The sequence below is a fragment of the Gallus gallus genome, chromosome 8 (assembly GCF_016699485.2).
Source record: "Gallus gallus isolate bGalGal1 chromosome 8, bGalGal1.mat.broiler.GRCg7b, whole genome shotgun sequence".
NCBI lineage: Eukaryota > Metazoa > Chordata > Aves > Galliformes > Phasianidae > Gallus > Gallus gallus.
This window is the reverse complement of record NC_052539.1, coordinates 24,303,045-24,327,875: the sequence shown is the minus strand read 5'-3', so window position 1 is coordinate 24,327,875 and position 24,831 is coordinate 24,303,045. Positions and strand designations below refer to the sequence as shown.

Below are 24,831 nucleotides of genomic sequence, written 5' to 3'. Positions count from 1 at the left end.
AAGTTCATAAGCCTTTGGGGTTATGTATATTAAACATGTGTCTCCCTTTCCCCGTGCTTGCAGTACATAATATGGTGTTGCTTACACTTCCTGCACTGAATAAAGATACTGAGCAAATCTGGAAGCTGAGATACACAAAAGAAGGGTAAAGGTGAATAGGTTTCTGAGCTTTAAAACTCATGCCACATCCTGTCAACATGCTCAGACTTCAAGTTCTACCAGTAAATCTGGCTGTCCATGACACAGCAGACTACGCTGAAAGAAGCACGCTGCAGTTTCATAGAGATGCAGAAGCAAGAACTGTGATGCTATTCAGCTACAAAGAAAGACTCATCTGACCAGAATAAAAACAATATGGAAGTCAGGAAGGTTTAAAGACTGAGGAGTTCAAGCTATCTGTACCACGATGCATTTTCTGCAAAATGTGGGATTTCAGCAAAGGGCACCTGCATTTGACTCCAAGCAACTCTGAGCTCCTTGGCTAAAAGGTCCCTTTTGCTCCCACCCACTTTAGCTGCCAGAGTCTGCGTAAGGAAGAGCAGGAAGAACTTGCCCGCACCAGTATGATCTTGCCATTCACAGTGTGATTAAGTTTTAGTGATGTGTATGCTCAAGCTCTCTTGCAATCCTTCAGAGATTTCTGCGAGGACTTGGTCTTTAGAACTCCTACTACAAACCCTGATGCACTAAAGATACATCTGTAAGCTCTAAAACTCTGGCATTTGGTACAATCAACAACATCTAAAGTCACAGCTTACAGAAGGCAAGTACAAGAGCAAGGAGAAAGTTCAAGAAAATGTTGTGCTAAGGTTTCTGCTGTAGAAGGAATTTTGCAGAGAGAACCCGGATGATAAAGTTCAGTGATATTTCTTTTTTAACGCATAAGAGCGAATGCACACAGAGAAACCAAAGCAGCAGATTATTGGACAGACTTCATGTGTGGAAGGTGAGACACAACACTGCGGCACTCTTTCAGAAGTGTTCTTTTTAACCCCTATAAGAAATACAAGCTATTGATAAATGGACTACTCATACTGTATAATTTTGATATGGTAATAAAAGAACTTTATAGTTACTAGTAGATAGCTTTATTACATCACAGTTTTTTCCAGTCAATTTAACAATGCAGTGGGTGATGGCAGGTTAGTTAAAGCCTCTCACTTCATTTTTCATTTCTCAAAAAGTTGCTACATTGCAAAGGCTTCAAGCTATTGAGGTACAACCAGTTCCGATATTCATTCAAGTTTAAAGAGAAAAGTAAGTGTGACCACTTTGTAAGTAAGCTTACTGAAAGTGCTCAGAATCACTCTTTCAGATTTAACTCTATTGCTTGTATTATTTTAAAGTCGAACAGTTTAAAGGTGCTGCTGTCTGTCTGGAACTCACAGCAAAGATGTTTGAGTTCATAAATTTGTTAACAGTGCTTTTTATTCTAAGTGCATTTTAAGAATGTGTCTGTCTGTTTCAATAGATGGCTCCACTACTTCATTTCAACATTGTGAATGTTTTTATTTCCTGAAATGCATACTCAAGGTCTGTGCTTGACTTTTTTACATTAAAAAATCAAACTGAAGCTACATAATATTCAAGTTCAATGAAGATAAATGAAGCCAACTGAGCTTAGTAGTTTGTCACATTGAACACTGGTTGGTATGTACTGCCAATTAGAAAAAGTCTGCATTTTCTACCACAACCATAAAGTGTTCCAGCTCTTTTATTAACTAACTACCAACCTTCTTGCCTTTTAAAACATTAAAAATATCTTCTAGTGACTTGTATACACACTGAAGGAATTCTTTACCATTCCTAGTTGGGTAAGAGGAAACATTGCAGCCTATCCAATCATCATGTACTTGATATCCTAGTCCAAAGCCGTCAGGCACCACTGGGCCAAATCCTCCTAATTGCACAGCTGGACTAACCAACGTGCTTGTAGAAATGATGTTGTAATTAAGCCGAGCATAGGCTTGGTCTTGATAGAAATCAGGCAGTGCAATACCTTTGGATAAGGCCAAATAGCGCAACCCAAACAGATGTCGGTCAAATCCCTGACCTGTTGAAATAAAATAACAAGTATTAGAGATAGGACTGATTTTTGTGGGAAGTAAACTCACTTATTTCGACCTCACATTGCTCTTAAGCCACAAAAGGTCTGCAGAGCTCAGAGTTTCTTCAGTATTAGCAAGAAATATTTTTCATAACCCAGACATTCTGCACTTATAATGCACTTATTAGAATGAGGGCTTGCTGTTGCGCTGCTAGCTTCAAACTCCAGTGTTAACAGACAATTTTAATAATGCATCACGTTATTTGATTAACTAATTATCTGAGCATTTTCAGGATGTTTAAAACACATAAAGGCTTTCCTAAAATTTATTAATCTAAAAAGGAAGAAGATTTTGCATCAATAGAGAGAGGCAAATTTTAAACACTGTCAGCTAATGTTCAATAGTCTTCTTGAGTTTACTGAAGCAAGTTATACTTCTGGAAAGGTCAATTCAAAAGAAAAATACCAGGAGGAGCACAGCTAAAGAATCAGTTTGATTTGGAAGCTGTTATAGCCTTAATACCCCTGCAGGCATAAGACAGCAACCCTTCAGTCATACAGCCAAAGTTCTTGGTTGCGCTGGAGAATACAGTGTGCAGCTAAGTATTTATCAGTGCTTCAAGCAACACAATTGCTCTGTGGACAAAAACTGAAGTATAAAAACCTTTTGGGCACATTAACAGTGAACTAGGAGCACAAGGGCATTCTCTCCCAGTTAAGAAACACGTCTCAAAGAACATGCTTTAAGCTGCAGCCTTCTGCTAGTTTTTGTTAAGTCTGCATGAATATAAGGCCTCCATCAAAATTCACAGAATCATAGAATGGCTTGGGTTGGAAGGGACTCCAAGGATCATCAAGTTCCAACCCCCTGCCACAGGCAGGGCTGCCAACCTCCATATCAAATACTAGACCAGGCTGCCCAGGGCCCCATCTGACCCGGCCTTCAATGCCTCCATGGATGGGGCATCCACAGCCTCTCTGGTGTGAAGTAGATTTTTACAGCAACCTTAAGAAACAGTTCAAAAAGCAGAGTGTTTCGTATAATCCTGCTTACCCATAGCAGCTTCTTTTGTCAAACGGCCATGGTACTTTGAGCACTCCACAATCAACTCCTGAAGCTCTTCTGTGCTATGCTTGGACGGTTCCCTGACAAAAGCCTCCGAACATTTCTTTGTATGGATAGAGGCAGGACGTATAGTTTCTGTGCGTCCATGTTTGAAAGCTGCGGTACTACAAGATTCATAAGTAGCAACAGTCTGATTGTATTGCCGAAGGAAAGCCATCTGGAAGGCAAGCTGAGCCACAGCATCTGGGCTTACCTTCTTCTGCTTTAGCAGTTCCTTGCCCCCTTCATGGAACTGAATCATATTAAGAGACAGTCCTTCTACACTGGCATCAAAATTCTGTTTTGCTTTGGTAATTCCTGCTTTTAAGGCATCGTTCAGCTTAAACTCAAGTTTCTGTACTGCTGTGGAAGAGTCTACTGAAGCAGGCTGGGACTGAGGGCTCACAGCTGGTATTTCGGTACTATCTTTAAAGACTTCATTCTGGAATCTGAGCACAGCCACACCATCGCCCCAGGAATGTTCAAAATTAATTCCTGCAGTGCCATCTTTAGCTATGATAAGATTGAAGGATTTGTCATACCAGCGGTTGGCAGCATCTCCGTGCAACATAGTATGAGACAAGTGCACAAAGTCTTTAATGGGAAAATCATCTAAACTGAGACAAAACACAGCAGAGTCTATTTTTCGAAGAGCTTCCTCATTGCCATTATCCAGCAGATCCTTTCTCAGCAATGCCCACGTATCTCGGTTTTCACTGGAGAGGTAGCCAAGAGGTAAGGCCGAGGCTGGACTGTTATCACTAAGGATGTATTTCAAGTGTGCTTGTATTTCTGAAGGTTTCAGCATATTTCCATCTTTATCAAGGACATCAAATATATAAAAATTCCCCTTTCTCAGTACCAGTAAATGTTTTGCCTTTTCATCTGTATAAAGCTCATCTCTGTTGAGTTTAGGCAGCCGTGTTGAATTGAAAAGCCTGAAATACTGAGACATATCTAGAGGATATGCATTGACCATGTAAGCACCAAACCAAGAGAGTGACGAAGGCACAAACCGGATAATTTTCTTGAAGAGCTGAGTGTCACTTTTTTCAGGATTGAGGTGAAAAACTTCTGGTTCAAGATAACCAGCCCTGAAGGTCTTCATAAAACGTATAGCAGAAACAGTCATGTTTGTAGCTCGTATGAGCTGATCATTATATTCAGATTTTGGGTCAGGATTAAAAGACATAAATGCATTAAAATTCAGAACAACAGGTTCACGTGCTTTTAAGTACATATCAAACCAGGGACCTGAAAACAGAGAGTTGAGAAACATTTCAGAACATGAAAGCAGCATTCTGAATCAGACAGATGTTCAGAAAGTCAATATCCTGCCTCAGTGATCATAAATAAATACCTACTGCAGCGCATATGAACAAGAAAAACATAAGCAATAATTCCTCCAAGGATTCTCCCAACCTCCATTTATGAAAAGAGTACTGCTGGTTACTTGTACAAACACTGAATTTGGAGCTGTCTATACAAAGATTGTCAATGTTATTTACAATGAGGGAAAATTTCCTTGTTTTCTGTATGTCTCTAACAAATCATCACTTCTTCCTCTTCCTATCCACTGACACTATCAACAATGAATAGAACTGGCACAATGATGAAGTTAGAGAGAACCTCAAAGTAATTCTTCCAGGCTGAGAGCAGACTTCAGGAAGAATTACATTTGATACCCACAGGTCTTTTAGACAGTCTCACCTCATTGTGTGGCCTGTTGACATATCAAGAAGCACAAATGTGATACAAATGTTCTGTCCTTGCCATAATCAAGGTAGTCCATCATAGCTTTAAAATGTGGTCATGCCTACCCATTTGTCTCTGGGAAACAAAAATCCAGGAAGCAAAGGTAGGAAGGGTGTTGGTTTTGTTTGTTCATTTGTATATTTTAAGTAGGCTCTATTATTAACAACTTTGAACTCAGTAAGGTTTTGTAGCACGCGCTGTCTGGAAGCAGAAAAAGGAAGCACATGGCCACCAAAGGCAGCTGATGGGCTGTAAGAAGGGCAGTGGGTTAACTCAAGTCTCTAAGTCACAATTATAATTCCTGGTCCTCATCGATTACTCATGACCACATTCCTCACTGTCACATTGCCTTTAAACCTCGGACTTGAAAGATGAAAATGGGGGTCACTATACATACTTTCAGAAACCAAGTAGAATATATCTTTTATGAGGCCTAAAAAAAGAATTATAAATAAGTAAAAGGAAGATAAATACTCTGTATTTCACTGACGCAAAGCAGAAGCATGTTGGTTAGCCCTGACAAACACCATAGAGTCAGCAGCAGTTAAAACTCCACCTACTGTACAAAGGGAATGGATAGCATGAGTTAATAAACTGAACAGCAGCTTATATGAAATACTCTGCTATTCTCTACAGAATTTGTGGTTGCTGTGCATCTTGCAAAGCCAACACCCTAATGTCTCAGTAGACAGTGAGGACAACATGCGAACACCTAATTCCATAGGTATTTGAGTATTTCCACCTTTGTTGCTACCCATCCATTCAAAACTTTCACAAGCTTATGTCTGAATTTGGAAGTCAGTGGAAGCAACAATTAGGAAGAACAACCTAAAAGCTATGTATACCTCCCTCTCAATTTGTATTTCTTTATTCTCATCTTTCACTTTCTGTATCTCTCAGTTTCTTTTCCTCTCTATAAGAATGTGAGTTTCTAGTTGTTGGGGTTTTTTGGTTGGTTGGTTGGTTTTTTTTTTGGAGGTCACTATTTCAAGTCCAGAGTACTGACCACTTCTGCCTCACAGTTCAGTTTGTGACCTTCCTCACAGTTCAGTTTGCTTGCTAAGTAATTTGGAATTACTTGAAAATCGTCACTTTCATTTACTTAATAGAGCTATCTGTGTAATTAACTTGTAATACAGACCATGTCTGTGGTCGATCTCTTCCTTCCATTGTTTTTCACTCCAATAGCACCACTTCTTTTCCTCCCTTTTCAACTGCACTGAGTATTCTCACTCAACTACTTGAGTATTCAACTTCAGTACTCAACTACTTGAGTATCTCCCATTCAAGAAGGGAAAAAATGTCTTTAAGACTGCAATTCTTGTTTAGCAACATTCCACCATCCTGCAAAATTTTGGTACATTCAAGTTACATGAAGGGCCTTCTTCATTCTACCAGAGACTCAGAATTTGCCCAAATACTGTCACAGGCAATATTCACAGCACGTTATTCCAAACTTATGCAATAGAGAGCTTAAGCTTTAGCCCATTTTATTTGTAGCATTATGAGCTGCCTATTATGAAGTATGATGACCTAAAGACTCCTGCATCCAATTAGAATCCCAGAAACATAAAATAACCTCAGTTGGAAAGGTTCACCAAAGGATCAGCAAGTCCAAACCCTGGTGCACACAGGATCACTAAAAACCAAACCCGATGAGAGCAGTGTCCCAGTGCTCCCTAAGCATCAGCAGCTAAGGACTGTACCCACCGCCTTCTGGGGCAGAACCTTTCCCTCACCCCCACCTGACCCTCCCCTGATGCAACTCCCCACTGTTCCCTCAGCCCGTCGCAGCTACCAGAGAGCAGAGCTCAACTGCTGTCCCTCCTCTCCCTGTGAATAGCTGCAGTCACCATGAGGCCTCCCCTCAGCCCCCTCTGCTCTGGGCTGAACAAACTGAGGAACCCCAGCTGCCCCTCATACAGCTTGACCTTTAGCCCTTCACAGCTCTACAGAAGTAGAGTATCCCTTGGTAAACGTACCTGTGATGTAACTAGTATGCTTGTTCTGGTTGTCTTGAGCAACCAGTTGCTCATGCAGCTCTCTTCCAATTCCCTTTTCAAACTGATGAGCAAGTTCTTCAGTTTTCCTACAGCAATCAGTAAAAGATTTGAAATGCTGTCACAATTCATATTTCCAGCATGTAACACTCAACTTTGAAGCAACAAATGACACTGAATTATGACCATCTTATTTGTCCATACCTGAACTGGTCATCATTTAAAAGAGGTTTCTGGGCGTTCAGGTATCTCCTAATTGTATCTTCTAGTTTGGGAACAGGCAGTCTGAAGGAAGGGGAACAGAGACACTTCAGCAATGGTATCGATGAGGTTTCAGCTTCTTGCACTGTGGTCGCGATTTCTCTCCCCTCTTCTCTATCCTTCCTTACACCCCTTATTATCTCAATGGCTTAGAAGTTTCTTACGCAAGGAGGAGGAAGGGAATAGATAAATATATGTCATCACAGCCTAAAGCCCTCATGAGAAGCACAACTCGACTGCTGTTACTGCAGTGAAGGGTCTTAATACCTTGCAGGCAACACAGCGACACAAACAACTGCAAGGAGCAGCAGCCACGCAGGAGAGAGGTTTAATTTCACAGAACCACCGAATCACAGAATATCCCGAGTCAGAAGGGACCTGTAAGGCCCATCGGGTCCAGCCCCGGCTCCACACAGACCCATCCGCTTTGGCAGCCACCTCCTGTCCGTGGCCTCCCGCTCTCTGCTGGGTGCAGAGCATCGCCATTCTCTTGCACGCTTCCCACCAGTATCACTGTAAGCTTCCTCTCTGCCCGAACACGAAACGGATGAGTACCCACAAAGAGCCAGCGAGCCCAGCCCGACCACGGCTGAGCAGCACCACGAGGAAAGACACCTGCCCTCTCCTCACAGCCCCACCGGCCGCGCCCGACCTCAGCCCGCGTCCCCCGCTGCCCGAGGCGGCTCCTTCCAGGCCCTGCCTCCCTGAGCAGCCCGCGGGGCCGCCGGTCCCACAGGACAGCGGCCCGCGGTACCTGGGCAGGCTCTTCTGGTAGTGCATGGTGGGCACGATGCTGCGGTGCAGGAACTCGGCAGCGCCCGCGCTGCTGTACGCCCGCCGCCAACAGCCCAACACGACCCGCCCCACCGCCAGCTGCCGCGCCGCCATGTTGGCCCGTCACGCGCCGCTCCCCTCACGGCTCCTCCCGCTGCCGCCGCCCCGGTCGGGATTGAGGAGCGCCCGCCCCGCGGTGGGGACTCCCCTGAGTGTACCCTCGGCCGGGCCTCGCGGGCCGTGAGGGGCTCAGAAGGTCGTCTGAAGGGCCAGCAGTGCCGGCAGCGCTCAGCTCGGGAAGCGCTCCTGGTGCACTGCTTCATCTGGAAGGTGCCTGTGTGCATACCGTAGCGGCAGCATTGTGTCTGCACTGAGATGGCAGTATGGGTTCAGTACTTTCTTGCATAAGCATTAATAAAATTTTACATGATTGTGTTGTTTTGTCAGCACTCCCATTCACCACATAGAATCCATATATTTCTCTTCTGTTTTGTGGATGTGCGCATGTGTGCCCATATGTCTTACAGACCATACAGTGTTCTATTTGAGCTTCCAGGACTATCTGCTGACCCTTGAACTCACTGTTCACTCACCCCTTTGCTCACACATGAGCACATACCTACACACCCTGCCTTGCAATATAAAACAAACCACTGCAAATACCCAAATTTGTTCTGTGGAGTATTTTCCATAAAAATACTGAACGATCTCTGAGTAGCTCGGGCTGTGCAGCAGCATTTCAGTGAGCGCAGCACGGTGAGCAGTCGTGGCTCTGTATTTCTGCTCATAACAGCATTGGTACTGAGTGCACACGGTGAAGGAAAGGAAAGCAGTCCCCGTGGCTTACTCTGATAATCCTCTGAAAGTAAATTGGCCCTACTCTAATCAACAGAGTGGTGGAAGAAAAAGTGAAATCATTTTGCTTCCAGGATAATAGATGCCAAATGCCAGCAGCTTTCCTCCCGTGTTTCAGCGTACCGCTGGTTTCTGATCGATGCGTGGTTCTTACGCTGCACCTTCAGTCTTGTTTTGGTCAGCAAAACAAAAAAATCCAAGCCTGCTTTAATTAATGAAGTCTAGTTTTACCTGGCTTGCCCTGTTGTGATAGTCCAGTTCAAGATGTCACCCCCTCTGCCCTGCACAGAAAAACAATGCGGTAACGTTCCTTCTCTGTGTTGGTGTGCATGACTTACGCTGCTCCTTATAGGGGTGGATGGTCAGACCCCAAACTGGGAAGAGCAGGGAATGCACTCTGAGCATGTCACTTTGTTTTGAAGCAGTCTTGTTTTAGAAATACTACTGCATTCCGTTCTAATTTTCCAGAGCCCCCTAATCTTCTTGCAGGCTCTTAATGATGTAGTCGATAATAGGATTGTCGGTATTAATTTGGAACAATAATGCCAGCTGCTTGCTTGGTGGCGATTGGCAGAGGAGTGACCTTGCAGGTCAGCTAAGCAGAACTGAAGTGCTTTGATCTGATCTATACAGAGCGAGGTCTGTTCCTCTCCAACAAGAGGAGTGAGTGGATTCTCTCTCCATGGGATGCTGATTCCTCTCCAAGGAGCACGGAGGACACCATGGCGGTGGCTCTGGATGCGATCCTCGCTCGGATCAAGGATGTTTGTAAAAGGAATGGTTTGCTCATCCTCTCGGTGTTGTCGGTCACCATTGGCTGTCTCCTCGGGTTCTTCCTCAGGACAAGGCGGCTCTCCCAGCAGGTACGTGTGGCACCGCAGAGTGCATCACTGCGGGGAAAATACTTACATAACAAAAGGCACAGCAACTTGTGGAACTTCAGGATGGATTTTTCAGGATAAAAACCACATCCGTGTACTTGTTCAATTTGTGTGATTCGATTTGTTTGTTAATCTACACACTGCTCTTTGGGGCTTTTCACAGTTCTCAGGCAGTGTGTATGGCAAAGGTTCTGGTCTTTAGGACACTAATAAATCCAGCACAGCCCCACTGTAACAACATGAGTATGAATAATAAGCTACATGAATGTTAAAAACAGTATGCTGTTGGATTTTATATTAGTTTGGAATGTGTACATCTAAAGAAAATGCTGGCAATGATTTTCACCATCAGGTGTATGGCGGTACAGATGTTTGTGCTACACTGATGGTATTTGATGTTAATAAATACGAGATCTCCCATCGTTAACAGACCATGCTATTAAAGTCACTCGGGGATTTCTCCTCCAGTGTACTTCAGCTAAGCTCTTTGCAGGTACTTGTTTCTTACTGCTGTACCAATCTGTCAGTAAACAGGACAACAGGCACTGCTGAATGCTTTGAGCACACAATGTAAATCTCAATTAAAAATGATGGCATTTAGTAAACAAAATAGCTTAAAACAGTTATCTGTTCTGCTGCCCTAACTGCAGTCTGAACACTTTTTGTGTCCGGTCAGTAGCTTCATACACATCTAGCAAAACACATAAAATGCAGAATAAAGGGATTAATCAGGGCAACCTATTCACAGTAGTCCCTGGGAGGCAGCATATTTCATTTTTGTCTTCCTTTGCAAAGGAATGAAAAATACTGTGTGTGTGTTTTTGTTGAATTACAACACAGTATGTAATTTAATTAATTTAAAAACAGTCTTTTAAAGTGTACAGTCTTGGCCACCTTACCTACTAGAGCTGCAGATTTTACCTGCTCATACCACTTGACCCACAGCTGTAGCAGGACTCACACGGGCAGGCTGCCTCAAAACACTAAGCATCTCTCTGTGTATTTCCAGGAAATTAGTTATTTCCAGTTTCCCGGTGAGTTACTGATGAGGATGCTGAAAATGTTGATTCTCCCCCTGGTTGTCTCAAGGTAAGCGAAGACAATGCTTGTTCCAATAACCGTTGAAGTTTCTTAAATAATACATGCAGTCACCACTGTTTTTTAACTGAATCAATGTTGGAGAGCCAGGAACTGCTGTACATTTATATTTAAAGTAGAGCTATGACCGTCTTTTTTAATCAATAGGAACATTTCCCTAATAGTTCATACAGGTACTACAGAAATAGAAGTTAAGTGTTTGGAAAACATTTACCCCACCGTACCAAAAAGACTGCCTTAAATTTAAGCAATTGAAATAATGCACCACACAAAGAAGGTGAAAAAGCACAGTTAGTTTATAATCTTTTGCAGTGCTTTGAGAAATCTGCTGCAGAGTGAGAAATACTGGGGAAAAAAGTGTATGTCCAGTGAGTTACTGATGTATGCCCGGCTTCAGGTGGAAGTGAAAGTGGTTTCTTAATACATTAAAGGTGGAAGCTTGAATGGTGCCACCTCGCTGGTGCCAGAGTTAATGATCTAGATCCCAGGGCTCAGGATGCTCAACCAGCTGCCTTTGGAAAGCTTCTCTCCCCTTTAAATGTATGTCTTCCAGCTGATTACAATAACAACCGAATACCGGTAAGATGGACAAAAGCCCTTTCATGTACACAGTGCTGAGAGAAGAGATAAGAAGTGATGAAGAGTAGCAAAGCTATCTTTACCTTAACAGATCTTGTAATATTTGGTGCCTTTCCTTGAAGCCTCAGCTTCTGGAACCTAATAGATATGTCAAAAACTCATCTTTCAAAAAGATGTGTTTCTAGACTTCAGATCACTGAGAGTTAAAACACAAATCCAGTGCTAATTTTATTTTTAAATGCCACCTTTGCATCCAACTTCCCAAGGTTTTCCACAGAATGAAGCCGATTCGTGTGCTTGCATATCTAACACTGCCAATGTGACCATCAACTCATGCCTGGTTCTGTCCCACACTGTTAGAAAACATCAATGCAAGATAAAAGATCTTTTGGATAGAAGGAGAGTTTTCCTAGGAAAACATAAATGTAACATGAGGTAGTGATGTGCTAAGGACAGAAGAGAGTAGAGTTGCATGCCTTCCCTAAAACATTTCGTTCTTGAGATTCCCTTGTGGGTTTTGATATGCAGGGGGAGGGAGCAGTTCAGTGTAAAAGAGCTGCTCTGACACAGCCTGTTGTTGCTGTACGTTACCTACGGATCTGTCAGCAGGGAATCTCTGAGCTGTACACAGAATTGATGAATTCAGTTTCCTAAGGAAGGAAGAGAAGTAACTTAAAGAAGAGAACTTATAAGGGATTAGCTTTCCTTGTAGGACAGCATGAGTGTAACTCCCTGCATAACAAACTAACCCTTTCTGAAATTTCAGGGGGTTCTGCAAACAAAAAATACACCAGAGAAATCAGTCAGACATCAGGAGATTGTTTCTTCGCTGCATTGTTCCTCAGCTTATGCACTTACGTCACAGCACCTGGAAGTGCTCTACCTATTTCTGACGTCTCCCGTCACCTGTGGTTTTACTTTTTGTTTTTCTGGATACACATAAGTCTTGAAAAGCAACTGCCAGTAAAACTAGCGAGCCAGTTTGAGTCCCACATGAGCTTTTGGGGTTGGCATGATGTGGGCCTTCATTAAGGATGGAAGTTGATACTATTTCAGTTATCTGGTTACATAAGCAAGCTTCATAGCATCATACAATGCTCTAAAAGAAGTATATTTTGCTTGCCCCCATCCTTGCTCAGAGTTTTAGCCCTGCTCATCCCTGTTACTAGCCACTAAGTGCGTGATATACAGAGTTTGCTGTGGTGAGAACAGGTAGCTGCATGGCAATAGCTACACAAGCAACATAAAGAAAGATAAATGGTTTGACAGAGTTTGTGTCTGCCCTAGGAATATTTGGTAGGTGTTTGCTACAAGATCAGATTTTAGACCCTGCAGTTACCAGATGCACAGTGTTTCTTACATGTATAAACAAACACGGGATACTACTTTTAATACTGGAAATGGGAATAATAAGAGAGCTGAGAGAGAGTAGAGGCCAAACATGAATTCATGGTTGAACACATACGCTGTCTTAGACTGAACAAAGCTGAAAGATCATCTGCAGACCTGAAGTCTCTGATTCTCTTTGCAACAGGCCTTGATTCTCTTCTGCTGATTACTGCAATGCAAACCATTCATTTTCTCTTGTATATCCAAAAGGTTTCAGCAAATATCTCAGGTTTTCAAGCAAGCACACACATTCACAGCAGTGACAGAGGTGGATCTCAGTGCATCCTGCCCTGATACGTTTTAAAAAGCATGGGTCTTTAGCTACGATCTGCTGATCAGCTTGTTTGAGGTGCTCAGATTTGTTAACCAGCCTTCTCTCCAGATAATGAATTTCCTGGCTTCAGCCAGGAGATGGCTCTGTCTGGAAGAGCCAGAGTTGTTAGCGGAGTGTTAGCAGCCGCTCCAGTGCAGTAGTAGCACATCTGGAGGCCTTTGAGGCTTTTCCTAGTAGTGTTACCTACCAGAAAATCACAAGATCTCTAACTCTCACTCAGTATAGTTAACGAAAAGCTCTTCCCATCCCCTCCCCCTCCGCCCACATCTATCCTTCACCTGCAGTATTGCTTTCAGGACAAACTGAATATCAGAGATATCTGTTCATCACTTCAGTTTCTCTGAAGTTCCGAGTGCTTGAAATTTAAATCGAATGCCAATATCTTTGTACTCTACACTAAACAAAGACTGAGAAAGAAACAAACACCCAGTTTTCCCATCAATAGCATCTCAAATTTGCTTAAAGTGAACACTCCCAGTGCCAGCAATGGCCGGCACAAGGGCTGGCTGTGTGCAGGTCTGGCACTCCGACCATCACAGTGCAGTAACTCACATGGTGCCCACCCCCTGCTGAGCATCTCTGCCCTTGTGCCCAGGAGTCTGGGAAAGGCAGGTTTGAGAAGACCAAGGCTTGCAGCCTGTGGGTATTACGTCCAGATGATACTAGAAGTGAACAGATTATTTTTTTCCCTGTATCCAGATGTATAGTTTCACAGGCCTTACAGGAATTTAATTATCTCGTTCTGATCTCAGAATAATTATTAGATTTTAAATTTATTTAACAATAACCATTTTTTGGATAATTAAGAAAAATAACGTGTAGCAGAGATTTGATCCTTTTCCTTGTGCAGAATCTATTAAGGAAAGATTGTTCCCTTTATAGTCACACCTAAATAACCAATTTGAGCTGGATTTTAGAAAAATGTAAAGCTCTTTCCTTTAAGTGTATTGTTCCTAATACAAGCAGATGTATGCTAATAAAAATGACATGTATTTGAAGGTTCATTTGGGGATAGTAATAAATGTTTAATACTTTTGGGGTTTTGTTGGCTGAATTAAATACGATATGCTAAATATAGAACTGTCTGTCTTTAAGGGGATTCCTGTCCATAATGCCATCAGTTCTGGTAATCCCTTATCCTTCTGCTCAGATTCCTGAGTGGGTCATTCTTATTCATGTTGTTAAAGACTAGTATTTAGTTAGGAAACTACTCCATCATCGTACCCTTTTACCCATATATATATGTGTAGATATATATATATATAAAATTTTTTTTCAGTTCTTTGATTAGGGGAAGGCATTGGCATTTTAACATCCCACTCATGAAAAATACTCCTCTTTCTGATTTATGGAATTCTGTTCTTGTTCAGCTCTACTGCTACATACCAGAACCTGTCAGCTATATTTGAAGAGCTGACAACTGCATGAACTTTGTAAGACGTGGAGACACGCTGGGTGCAGGCAGATGTGAGCTCACTCAGCCCATGAGCCAAGCCATGCAGACCTGCACCAGCTCTGTGCCGGAAGCCACAGAGCCGCATTAGTGTGGCTTTGCTCCCAAGTCCGTATGTGAAGAGCTGATGTGGCTCCACAGCTTCCGGACCAGTCTTGGCAGCTCAGGCTGAAGACGGAGCATGTCCCTGTCTGTCTGCAGTTGCCTGGGTAGACATACCCTAAATAACTTCTGTGCAACAGAATATTCTTTGAGAGTTTAGGGTTTAGTTATGCTGTGAGATGGGCCAGGGGCTTGGGAAAATTGTGCTGTGCACTGTTTTGCTTGCTGTTAGCTGAAGACGAAACTGATAATACACCACAGACTGGAATTTATTTGTCTATTTTACTACTTAGGTTTACAGTTTGCTAGGGATGAAAAAATTTGACCCGAACACTCAGAGGCTGGAACTGAATTTTGCGATCTGAAATTTCTACCATGGATATAAATCTGTGACTGTTATAGTCAACATAATGTCCATTCATAAGGGAGATACAAGGTTATGAAATGTAAACCAAGAAGCTAGCTAAAATTCATTCACACAATAGTACTGGGCTGGTATGAATGACAGTATGTTCAGTGCTATTTCTTCTAATCCTTTCCTGGAACTGAAGATTGAATGGGAAAGGATAGACAATATGAACTTCTGGTCAGTTTTGTTTTGGGTCTTCTCTGCTATGTATGAGTTAAACTATTCCCTCTAGTCATTCTTCTCTAAATATCAGTCACTGTTCCTATGTTTATGCAGTTGCCAAGCTGGGCTTTGGGGCTTAATAAAGTGCAATAGAAAACTACTGGCACTCAGGAACAGGACTACCCAGCAGAAGAGAGTGAACATTCTGTTGGGTTAGTGTGAGAAAATCTGAGATACTCGAATGGTAACATAAAACATGTATATCATCCCATGTCTGAATCACCTGTTGTGTGTATCACTATAATAGAAAAACAACAGTAATAAATTTCACCCTGGTGAGAACAAGGTGTTAGCCCTTTCCTAGGATATGTTATCTACAGTTACATGAGGAGAAAGTTCATCTAGAGATGAGAGTTTTACGGAGATAACTTAAGGAAATAAATGTATAAAGTTTTCAGATGAAAAGCAGAACTGTACTTGAATGAAAGTGAATGGGAAGTTCTACTCATAGGTAAGAAGTGGTCAGAGAGCAAGCTCACCCAACACCAGGAACTACCTTAAATTATCCATATCTCTATTGTATTGCAGAACTACCCCAAAAGTTCTCCAAATGGTGCTTTAAGATTGTGTGAGCTTGTAGAGGAAAATTTCATTCTACCTCCTTAGGAGACCTTGTGAATCCCCTCTCCATATTTTCAGAGGTTTCAGTACATTATAAACTAACATTTTCTTGTAGCCACATGTATTTAGAGATATCATATCTAGTAGTCAGATCTAATAGAATCATAGAATGATAGAATTGCTCAGGTTGGAAAAGATCTTAAAGATCATCAAGTCCAACCACAACCTACCCATGCTGCCCTGACTAACAAGCCTCCACTAAATGATGTCCCTGAGTACCACATACAAATGGTTTTTAAACACATTCAGGAATGGTGGTCTTCTGGTGTTTTTTCTTACTGGTACGAACTGTTTCCAGTGAAAATGATGTGCTGCAGAGTTTTTCATGTCATAATGACAAAGTTGGACCAACTCCATACAAATTATTTTGTCGGTATCAGTAGGGATATACTGATGTGTGACAGACATCTGGAATCACAAAGTGAAGGCAGTGTGGAGAGCACTGATATAATTACAAATGGGGTCAAAATAGTTTGTGACCTGGCAGAATTCCTCTGCAGTCTTCTAAGTATGAAATAGTTTATCTCTTGCAAATAAATGGCAATGGCATGTGAAGTTTGAGGAGCTGGCTGAAACCCTTCTGTTTCCTTAGGATAGAGCCATGTGTGAACAATGAACAGTTGAATAAATCTGACTTTTTTATAATCTGAATTTATATACCAAATCCTTCTGGTCTTTTCTTAATCTAAAAATACTTGAAAGAACTGTCTGAACAGAAAATCAAGTATCATTGAGATTCTTGGCTCTTTCCATGCTTCCCATAGATGGAAGCTTCACATCCATACTTAACAGATAGTTTATTTTTATTTGCATTCCAACAGCTGAATTTAGGAAATATTTTACCAAAACAGCTAAAGTCAATCTGCCAGCCTGAATTCTGTGTGTGCTACAGTATAATGTCTCAGGTCCCCTTCGTTAGTCAGTGATCAAAGGTTACTCTTTGTTCCTTCCAGCATTCACAGATTGTCACTTTGGCTTCACGTGTTGGATTACTGGAGAGGAAGTAGTGACAGAACAGCCATTGGACATTGATGTTCACTGTTTGCTGAGCAAAGTCCTGCCTGTTTTGCATTAGTTTGTAAGAACACATTCCCTATAGCACACTAATAAAGTACAATGCATTATTTGAGTTCCTGCTCAAAAAAACTGCATGTCACGATGGGCTAGAAATGTAGATTTATTCATTTCAGTTTCTTTTCCTGAAGCCTACCTGTAAAACTAAACATAATTACTGCAAATAGCATATTGCAGACAGCTAGATTTTCTGACATTCTTATTTGCTGTTATTTGAAGACAGAGGGCAAGATTTTCCATCACGATTAACACCTTTAAGATGCCACTGTCTTTAGCAAAACCTGCCTGGACGCTTTCCTGTGTAACCTCCTCTAGGGAACATGCTTCGGGTCCCAAAGGTCCCTTCCAACTCCTATGATTCTGTGACTGTGTGATTCTGTGATTCTTGTGTGACATGTATACAGATAGAGACCGACAGATGTGCCAGCTAGTGTGTTTGTGCATGTGTGAGCAGGAGGCATTTTTTTCCTGTGCAGTGTGATATGACATCTGGAGATTAAAAAATTGTATCACTTTAAGTAAAACAAGACCATGCAGGTGAAGCAGGGATGGGCTACAGTATTCCCAGCAGTACCACTGTCACTGTAAGGTATGATGTCAGCAGCAGACTTCTCTGTCACAGTCATAGCAGTGCCTAGCTCTGTTGGTATTCTGTTGTGTTAGAAGAAAGGAAAGAATATCCTGGAAAGAAAAGGTCATTCTGATCCCTGCTGCTAAAATTGTTTTAACTCTACTGGAGACTAAGAGCACAATCAAGCATCAAGCTGTAGAAAGAATCAGAGAAGGCTCCTTATTTCTTTCTTTTATTACTGTGAAGTGTCTTATTTTCATTGTTGCAAGATATTTCTCTATAAATGGTACGTCCATGGAAATGAAGCAGCCTGGGCACTGATGAGGGAAGTCCTGATGGTCCATGACAGAACAGAGATAGCTTCAGGCTTCCAATTTTCACTACAAATTATTTGTCTTCAAATAAGTGCCTTAATTTTGCTGTTTCCTTGTTTGTAGAAGAGAAATAGTGCCTTCCTGTATAATAGATTTTTATATTAGTGAAGCATTTTAAGATGATTAAATGACTTGAGCTGTGGAAATGGAGATTATTACCATATTGAAACTTGAAGGCACTGACCTTGACAAAAAGCTATGAGACAGCCTGCCTGCCCGATCAAGCAGCATTAGTGGAGCCTGCACTTCACTTTCATGATGCTTGACTGTAATATAATCATCTCAATGTAACTGTTAGAGGAGCTTCCCAGCCTCACCAGGAGAACTTGCTTAGCCAGGTCTTTTCTATGGCATGCAATTACAAAATGAGAATGAGAGAGTGGGAATGGGATGAATGAAAACAAACATGACTCTAGGACCAACTGCTTGTGGTTAATACTTGACCATTACTTCTTGACAGGATTAATGTCTTTCTAATCACACTAATCCTTTCTGATAACTTCATCCATAATCCATCTATTTCAAAGCAACATCCAGATGGCTTCTGGTGGCGAGGAAGACAAAATAAACAAGCAGAATGGAGTCTTTACAGCAGCTCCTTGTACTTTCCATTTCTGAGGACATAGGTTTTGATCTTGAAGGAAGTAAAAAAATTGCTTTTTATCAGAAGGCAACAGATAAAAAAAGTAGAAAAAGGCAGGGAAGATAGAAAGTTCTGTTGTTGTGTGTAAATAAAATACTTCGTGAATACTTCTGAATGCTTATCAGTGACAACCAGAAGAAGCCTAGAGGTGCTCACAAGAGTTCAGCTAATTTTTTGCAGGGGACTAATTAGAGTTCCAAGATATTGAAAGAATTCCCTTTCTCATTAATTAAAACCTGCTAGAATAATTTTTTGTATTTTACACAGATTTCTGTCCAAGCAGACATGAAACATAGTATTTAATAGTTCCATTTGTTTACACTGTTACCAACGTTTAAAACAATATAGTAACTGACCTTGTATTTTTATTAAGTCACATATAAAAATAATTCCTGGAGATGTGGACATCTTCCTCTTCCCTTCCAGTTTCCCCTTAAGAGTTTCATCTAAGTTCATCTTCCAACAATCCTCCTCACTGTCCTCCCTCAACAAAGACCCAATAAAGACATAATTTATTGTAACATTTCATAAATCATATGGAGACTATCCCAACAAATAAACAAGATTTAATCAAGCCATTCCAGATAAAATAATGTATGCTTTGTTGTTTGCTTAAACTTTTTTAACAGTAAACAATTAAATAATTGAAGTCTTAGAGAAATAATTAAGCGTTAAATATCAACCCCACTAAAATGCTGCAAGTAAATACATTTTTAATAGTTTTCATATCCAGCTTCTGGACAAACTGCTACCATGCTTTTCATTGACTTCCTGACTCTTCCTCCAGTAAAAATGTGAGTAGTTCAGAGAAGAGATAAGACAGATTTGGCTGAATGGAAACAACTTATTTTCTGAAAACAAAGCAGAGTAGATTTAGAATTACCCAGGTCTTAGTTTAAAAAAAGAAGAAAAAAAAACAACCAGACATCTTTTACTTGTTAAGAAAAGAAATATAAACCTTAAAGAAGAAGAATCTCTTCCTGCAAATACTGTGAAGCATCAGTTTTATATCATGAAGAGATCTTAGGGTTATTAAACACAACTTTGAAGAGGCTTGAAAGCCACAGAAATATAAGGACCACAGGGCAGATATGTACACAGATATATAGCAGATAGAACAAATTTGGAGGTTCTTGTTCCAAATTGTGCATAATCTCTGAGCATACACAACTTCATCCAAGATCTGTTGGACAAACAAGATCACAGAATAAAACAGCAGACTCTTCTAGTCAGCAGAAAAAAAAAACAACACAGAAAGATCATTTTCACATGTAGCTGGAACAACCTATGCAGGAAATAAAGAGGTCATGGGGCTGTTTCGTTTATTTTGATGCCTGTTATTACATCCAGTACCAGATGTTTCAAAGCAAGGTGCAAAAAACCTCTTAAATCTTAGTAATCAGAGATTTCACTTACATCCTGCCCTGCAAGGTTTAATATTTCATCCAAAACTAATTCAAATGTAATTTGGAGGCCTTAAACTTGACACTGTATTTTTTTCAATACAAACTAAGAAATAGTCCCTAAATATGAAATTGCAAGAACTATTTCCTGTTTTGTTTTTTGGCCAGACTGATTAAATGAGTGAGAAATATTGTAATTATTCAGAAAAGCTGCAGGTTGGTTTTCATTGTGTTAGTCCTTTTTTGTCTATTTGGCAGTCATATTATGGAAGCTATGCATGAAGCATATTCGTAGAAGTTACTTAAATACATGGTAAGTCAGGAGATTTTAACCTATAAATCAAATATCTGCCCAAATAAATACCCCCTGCCTAATCAGATTCTGAGGATTTATAAGAATTTAAAGTATTCTGGTTTGCATTTATGTTTCTTAAGAGTCTGGTTCTGAAGGGCACAGGAACATCTTTGTTCAGTCACAGAAGATGCTTGGGTTGGCAAGGGTAGCAATACAGCCAAGAGCATCTAATGAACATTAGTTTTACAGGTAAAACCTGAACGTGATACAGTGATCTTAGGAAGCTATTCTTTCTGAATTCCTTATTCCATAGAAAATGAGGAGAGTACTTTTTCTCACCAGTCTTCAGCTGCATTAGGTGAACACCAGAGCTATAGTGATGAACAGTGAGGAAATCCTGTGATGGAACTGTGTGTTACTTCATACAATAACTGTGATGCTCCGTATATCTACTAAACTTGGTGTCTTCTGTTCTGTTCCTTCTGACATCAAATGTATGAAGTCAAATGAAAAGCGGTTAATGACTGACTACAGTCTCTGACTATTTACAGACATTTCTTCCTGAAAATTAGTCTGAGTAATTGCTTAAAAAGTCCACAGCCTTCGTAAAACTGCTTCCATTGGTCCCTTCTTCAAACTGAGCTTTGCGGGCCATGAATAACACGCAGCTTTCTTTGAACCCAGACCTTGATTCATGCTTCATCACACCACAGTTTCTCCTGTTGCATCTCCGTAGTTAATTACTTTTGAGAACTTTCTCATCACAGCATGAACCGAGCATGACTTTATCTGGTGACAGGATAATCTCATTACAGATGATGATCTTGTTAATGAATATCCCCAAGACAGAGCAATCTCATTATTAGCCCCCTCAGGATTTGCCACCTACGAGCCAATGTCTGATTAGATTCTAGCTGCACAACATCCCCCAGATCCTAACTGTACAATGGCTGAGGCTGAGGTGGCACTCCCAAAGGCACATGACCCACTGGAAGTGCTTAATTATGAGGTTTTGCTTTCAGTTCTCCTGGACATACTTCCTAAGTGAATGGTCATGACAGTTCAAGCACCATGTGCAGCTGAGTTCTCTGCTCTCGGCAGAGCAAACACAACACAGGTGACATCAGGGACTGTCTTTCCCACAGAGATAATGGCTTCAGGACAGCTCCAGAAAAACAAACTGTACTTTTGTCTCCTCACTAGTGCCTTTTCTAAGTAATCATCATGCATGGCATCCCACCCAATAGCTGCAGATCTGCTTGGTCAAGGCTTTCGTGCCACTTGTGTCAGTTTCCCTGCATAATATACTTATGATGAACACTTAAAACAGTTACTATGGAAAACATCCAGCTAGTTAGAAATCAGCTTATCTGAGACACATACAACATTTAAGTAGGTGCTTTAGAATATCAAGTCTTCCATAGGGAAATGCCACGGAAATATCATTGCTGCTACTGTTTTTCTTTTTTAATATGTGTTTGTAAACAGAGCTTTACAGGCAAAAAGAAAGGTGGAATTTTTATCAAAATGTTCAAAGAGAAGGAAGAAGAACGGCTACAAAAGTGAGAGAGATCAAGATGCTCATTTTCTAAATGATCAGTATTACAGTGCAGCCAGCATTTTCCCTTGCTCCTGTAGCATTAACAAAAACTGTCCTACATGAGAGTGTGGCGATGCAGGAAAGCAGTGCATTTTCTTAATTAATCTAGTGGAGAGCAGGAACCTGAGCACTAAACCCCATCCATTTGATTTCATTAAATGTACTGTAAAGGTTAAGCTGCACTTTAGTATTGGCTCTAGACAACCTCACTGAGTAGAGTGAGGTCAAGAAGGTCTCATTCAAGGAGGTGCAGCTTAGTACATCACTGTTTATGAGGAAAAGCTTGATAATCTGTTCTGCTTTGATGATAAATCTAGGCAATGGGGTCACATCAAATAGTAAATGTAATATTTTATTTCAACTTTAGTTTTCCTGAGATGCATGTTTAGAAGAGTTTACATCGGATTATTCAAAGCTAAATCTTAATTTAAAGCCCCAGGCAACACAGGTGTGATTGGAAACTCCCATCTCAGTCTCAGATTACTGGGAAACAGCAGCAGAGTCTATGCCAGAGCAGCACGGGCATGTTCAGGCACCAAGCAGCACCTTAATTTGCCTGTAAAAGAGGGCTAGTGAGAGTTAAACTACATGGCAGAGAGCTATATAGCATGGTGGAGACAAGCTTTGTGAGGCCTCTGACCATCTGGCAGTGGTGGGAAGAGCCAAAGGGGAAAGAAGAGGTTGAGATCAGCACAGCATTCTCTTGAGATGCTGTACCAGTTCATGAAGGAGTCTCCTCTGCTCACACTACAGTTACAGAGCCTGTCTGCTCCCCAGCATGGCCACTACTAAAGCAAAGATCTATTGTGGTGTGTATGGGTTTAGAAAAAAGTAAAACGTTTTTTGTTCTTTTTTTTTTAGGTGAAAAGTGAACCATATGTCAAACTTGCCCCTAAGTATTTTTAACTTTGAAGTCATGGTCTTTCTTCACATGGGAAGGAATCAAAGGGCTGGTCAGATTTCTTTCATAGGTCCCTTCCAATCTGACTTATTCTACAGTTCTGTAAAGTTATGTGTAGGCTCTCGTGCCTAAGTTTGCCTGACTGATTATTGCCATGGCTCCTGTGAACTGGGCCATCAAACATAAGGTTGTGTAAAACTGTCCCTCAAGCTTCAGGGAGCAGTCAGTAGGATTCGGTCGCCATGTGTGCAGCCTGAGCTTGCAAGTTCCTTCAGGAAACCAGGATCTCACATGGCACAAAGGAAACATCTTTTCAGATGCACAGGCTACAGCTTTGTGTTACTGCAAGCTTCCAAAAACACTGATATGAAGGTGATCACGCAAGATGCAAATGGAATAATAGGAAATTAGGCTTTCTGTTGCATTGATGTTATGCATAAGGTGCCATGTATTTTGTGTTTTCTTTCCACAGCTTAATGTCTGGGCTAGCAGCACTGGATGCCAAGACTTCTAGTCGATTGGGTATCATAACTGTCACTTATTACCTGTGGACAACATTTGTGGCTGTGATTGTGGGAATAATTATGGTCTCCATCATCCATCCTGGTGGAGCAGCACAGAAGGAGAGCACTGAGGAGGGTGGAAAGCCCATCATGAGCTCTGCAGATGCACTGCTGGACTTAATCCGGTAACTACATTCATTCTTCCTGGTTTCTGGAGATAATGTTTTGTACATAAATGCCTGAGGAGGAACTGTGGCCTGAGGATAACTGTCTTCACAGTTTTGCACTGATATCAACTATAACTGGACTATAAGCCACTCACTCCCTTTTTGCTGTGCTAAGAACCATCCACAGCTGCACTCTCTTTCTACCCCAATGTACACTGATGGTTTTTATTCTTCCACTACAGAAATAACCACATTCACTAAATAAATAAATAATAACACAACTGTGGGGAGTGGGCTTTCAGCCTACATAAACATTATGGGTGAAATCCTGGCTCTGCTGAAGTCAATTGCAAGACTCCTAAATATCTGTGTGGAAGTCTGGATTAAATGTAATGATGTATCTGCTGGTTTGAGCTAGAAAAGCTGATCCTTCAGCTCAGTGATAAATCACTTCCATTCACAGCTGGAGACCATCTTTTCAAGCCCAGATTGGCTTATCTTCTCAATTCATTCATTTCCTCTCAATGTATCAGTTGCACATGTGCACAGAAGTTTGCACAGGAAGCATCTGGTATTCTTAAAAAAAAAGAATGCTAAGTGTACAAGTGGAGTGCATGAATCTTGGCATGGTGATACACGTATTCATCCTCACTTATTTCAGATATGAAGCCACTTTGAAATGATGACATGTATTATTATTTCTTGTGATGTTATATATGACACTGTCAGGTTTGGAATTTTTGGCAGAGAGGAAGGATGCTAGAAATTGAATTTCTGGAACTGCTGGGTGAGGATTCTGTTTTTAGAAATGGTTTTAATCAGAAACAAAGCAAAGAACTACCGCAGAGCCTCATCATCATTCTAAACACCTAGAACTTTAATCAATGTTCACATTTCTAGAGTACTGATGGTATATGGAGGAATCTGGTGATAGCATAATGTAGCATGTATACAGTATTATTTTGCAGGTGGTGCTTCCCCCATGTATTTGTCTGTTATGTTAAAAAACAGTAACAAAACCTCCCGTGTATGTGACATGATTAGGACACTACCATATGATCTTGAAATGGCTCTAAACCTCACATCATCCAGGACATATGTAATCTCATCAACATACTGAATTTACTGCCTCAGAAAATGTACCCACAAGTCAGACATCTTATGTCTAAAGAGGAGTATTTGAAAGGGTTCCATTCAAAAGTGAACCCCCAGAGATGGGGGATGTGATCTGTGGACATGAATCTGCCTCTACTGACTTTCTCCTGAATTCAGCCTAGACAGAAAGGCCAGTGAATGCAGCATAATCTACACATTTTTTAGCCTTTGCACTGAAAATCTGTAGTGCTGTTGTGGACTTAAGTATCTGAATTCCTGTTCTAATCTGATCCGGCTTTAAATCAAACACATCTTCCATC

At 41.1% G+C, this 24,831-nt stretch overlaps 2 protein-coding genes and 1 non-coding gene across 6 annotated transcripts in view; 2 read left to right on the top strand and 1 right to left on the bottom strand.

Moving 5' to 3' along the window:
* Positions 1–1,072: 1,072 nt before the first annotated feature.
* The window catches only part of CPT2 (carnitine palmitoyltransferase 2), a 60,147-nt gene continuing 36,388 nt past the window's right edge, over positions 1,073–24,831 (bottom strand). Inside the window, exons 6-10 of one of the 4 annotated variants that reach the window (XM_040704679.2) lie at positions 8,161–21,034; positions 7,112–7,192; positions 6,890–6,996; positions 3,102–4,406; positions 1,073–2,053 (exon numbers count right to left, since the gene is read on the bottom strand). In XM_040704679.2, the coding sequence (XP_040560613.1) occupies positions 1,722–2,053; positions 3,102–4,392 (1,623 nt within the window). In that variant the 5' untranslated portion in view covers positions 4,393–4,406; positions 6,890–6,996; positions 7,112–7,192; positions 8,161–21,034 and the 3' untranslated portion in view covers positions 1,073–1,721. Of the gene's footprint in view, positions 2,054–3,101; positions 4,407–6,889; positions 6,997–7,111; positions 7,193–7,727; positions 8,075–8,160; positions 21,035–24,831 lie in introns of those variants that run through there. The other 3 variants (XM_046944511.1, XM_025152880.3, NM_001031287.3) reach the window with 3 other exon arrangements.
* The window catches only part of SLC1A7 (solute carrier family 1 member 7), a 45,049-nt gene continuing 28,348 nt past the window's right edge, over positions 8,131–24,831 (top strand). Inside the window, exons 1-3 of the mRNA XM_426662.7 lie at positions 8,131–9,660; positions 10,688–10,767; positions 23,219–23,434. Of these exons, the coding sequence (XP_426662.2) occupies positions 9,520–9,660; positions 10,688–10,767; positions 23,219–23,434 (437 nt within the window). The 5' untranslated portion in view covers positions 8,131–9,519. The remainder of the gene's footprint in view (positions 9,661–10,687; positions 10,768–23,218; positions 23,435–24,831) is intronic.
* Positions 23,809–23,918, top strand: MIR6623 (microRNA 6623). Its single transcript, NR_105491.1, has one exon. It is a non-coding gene; the product is annotated as a microRNA 6623 (primary transcript).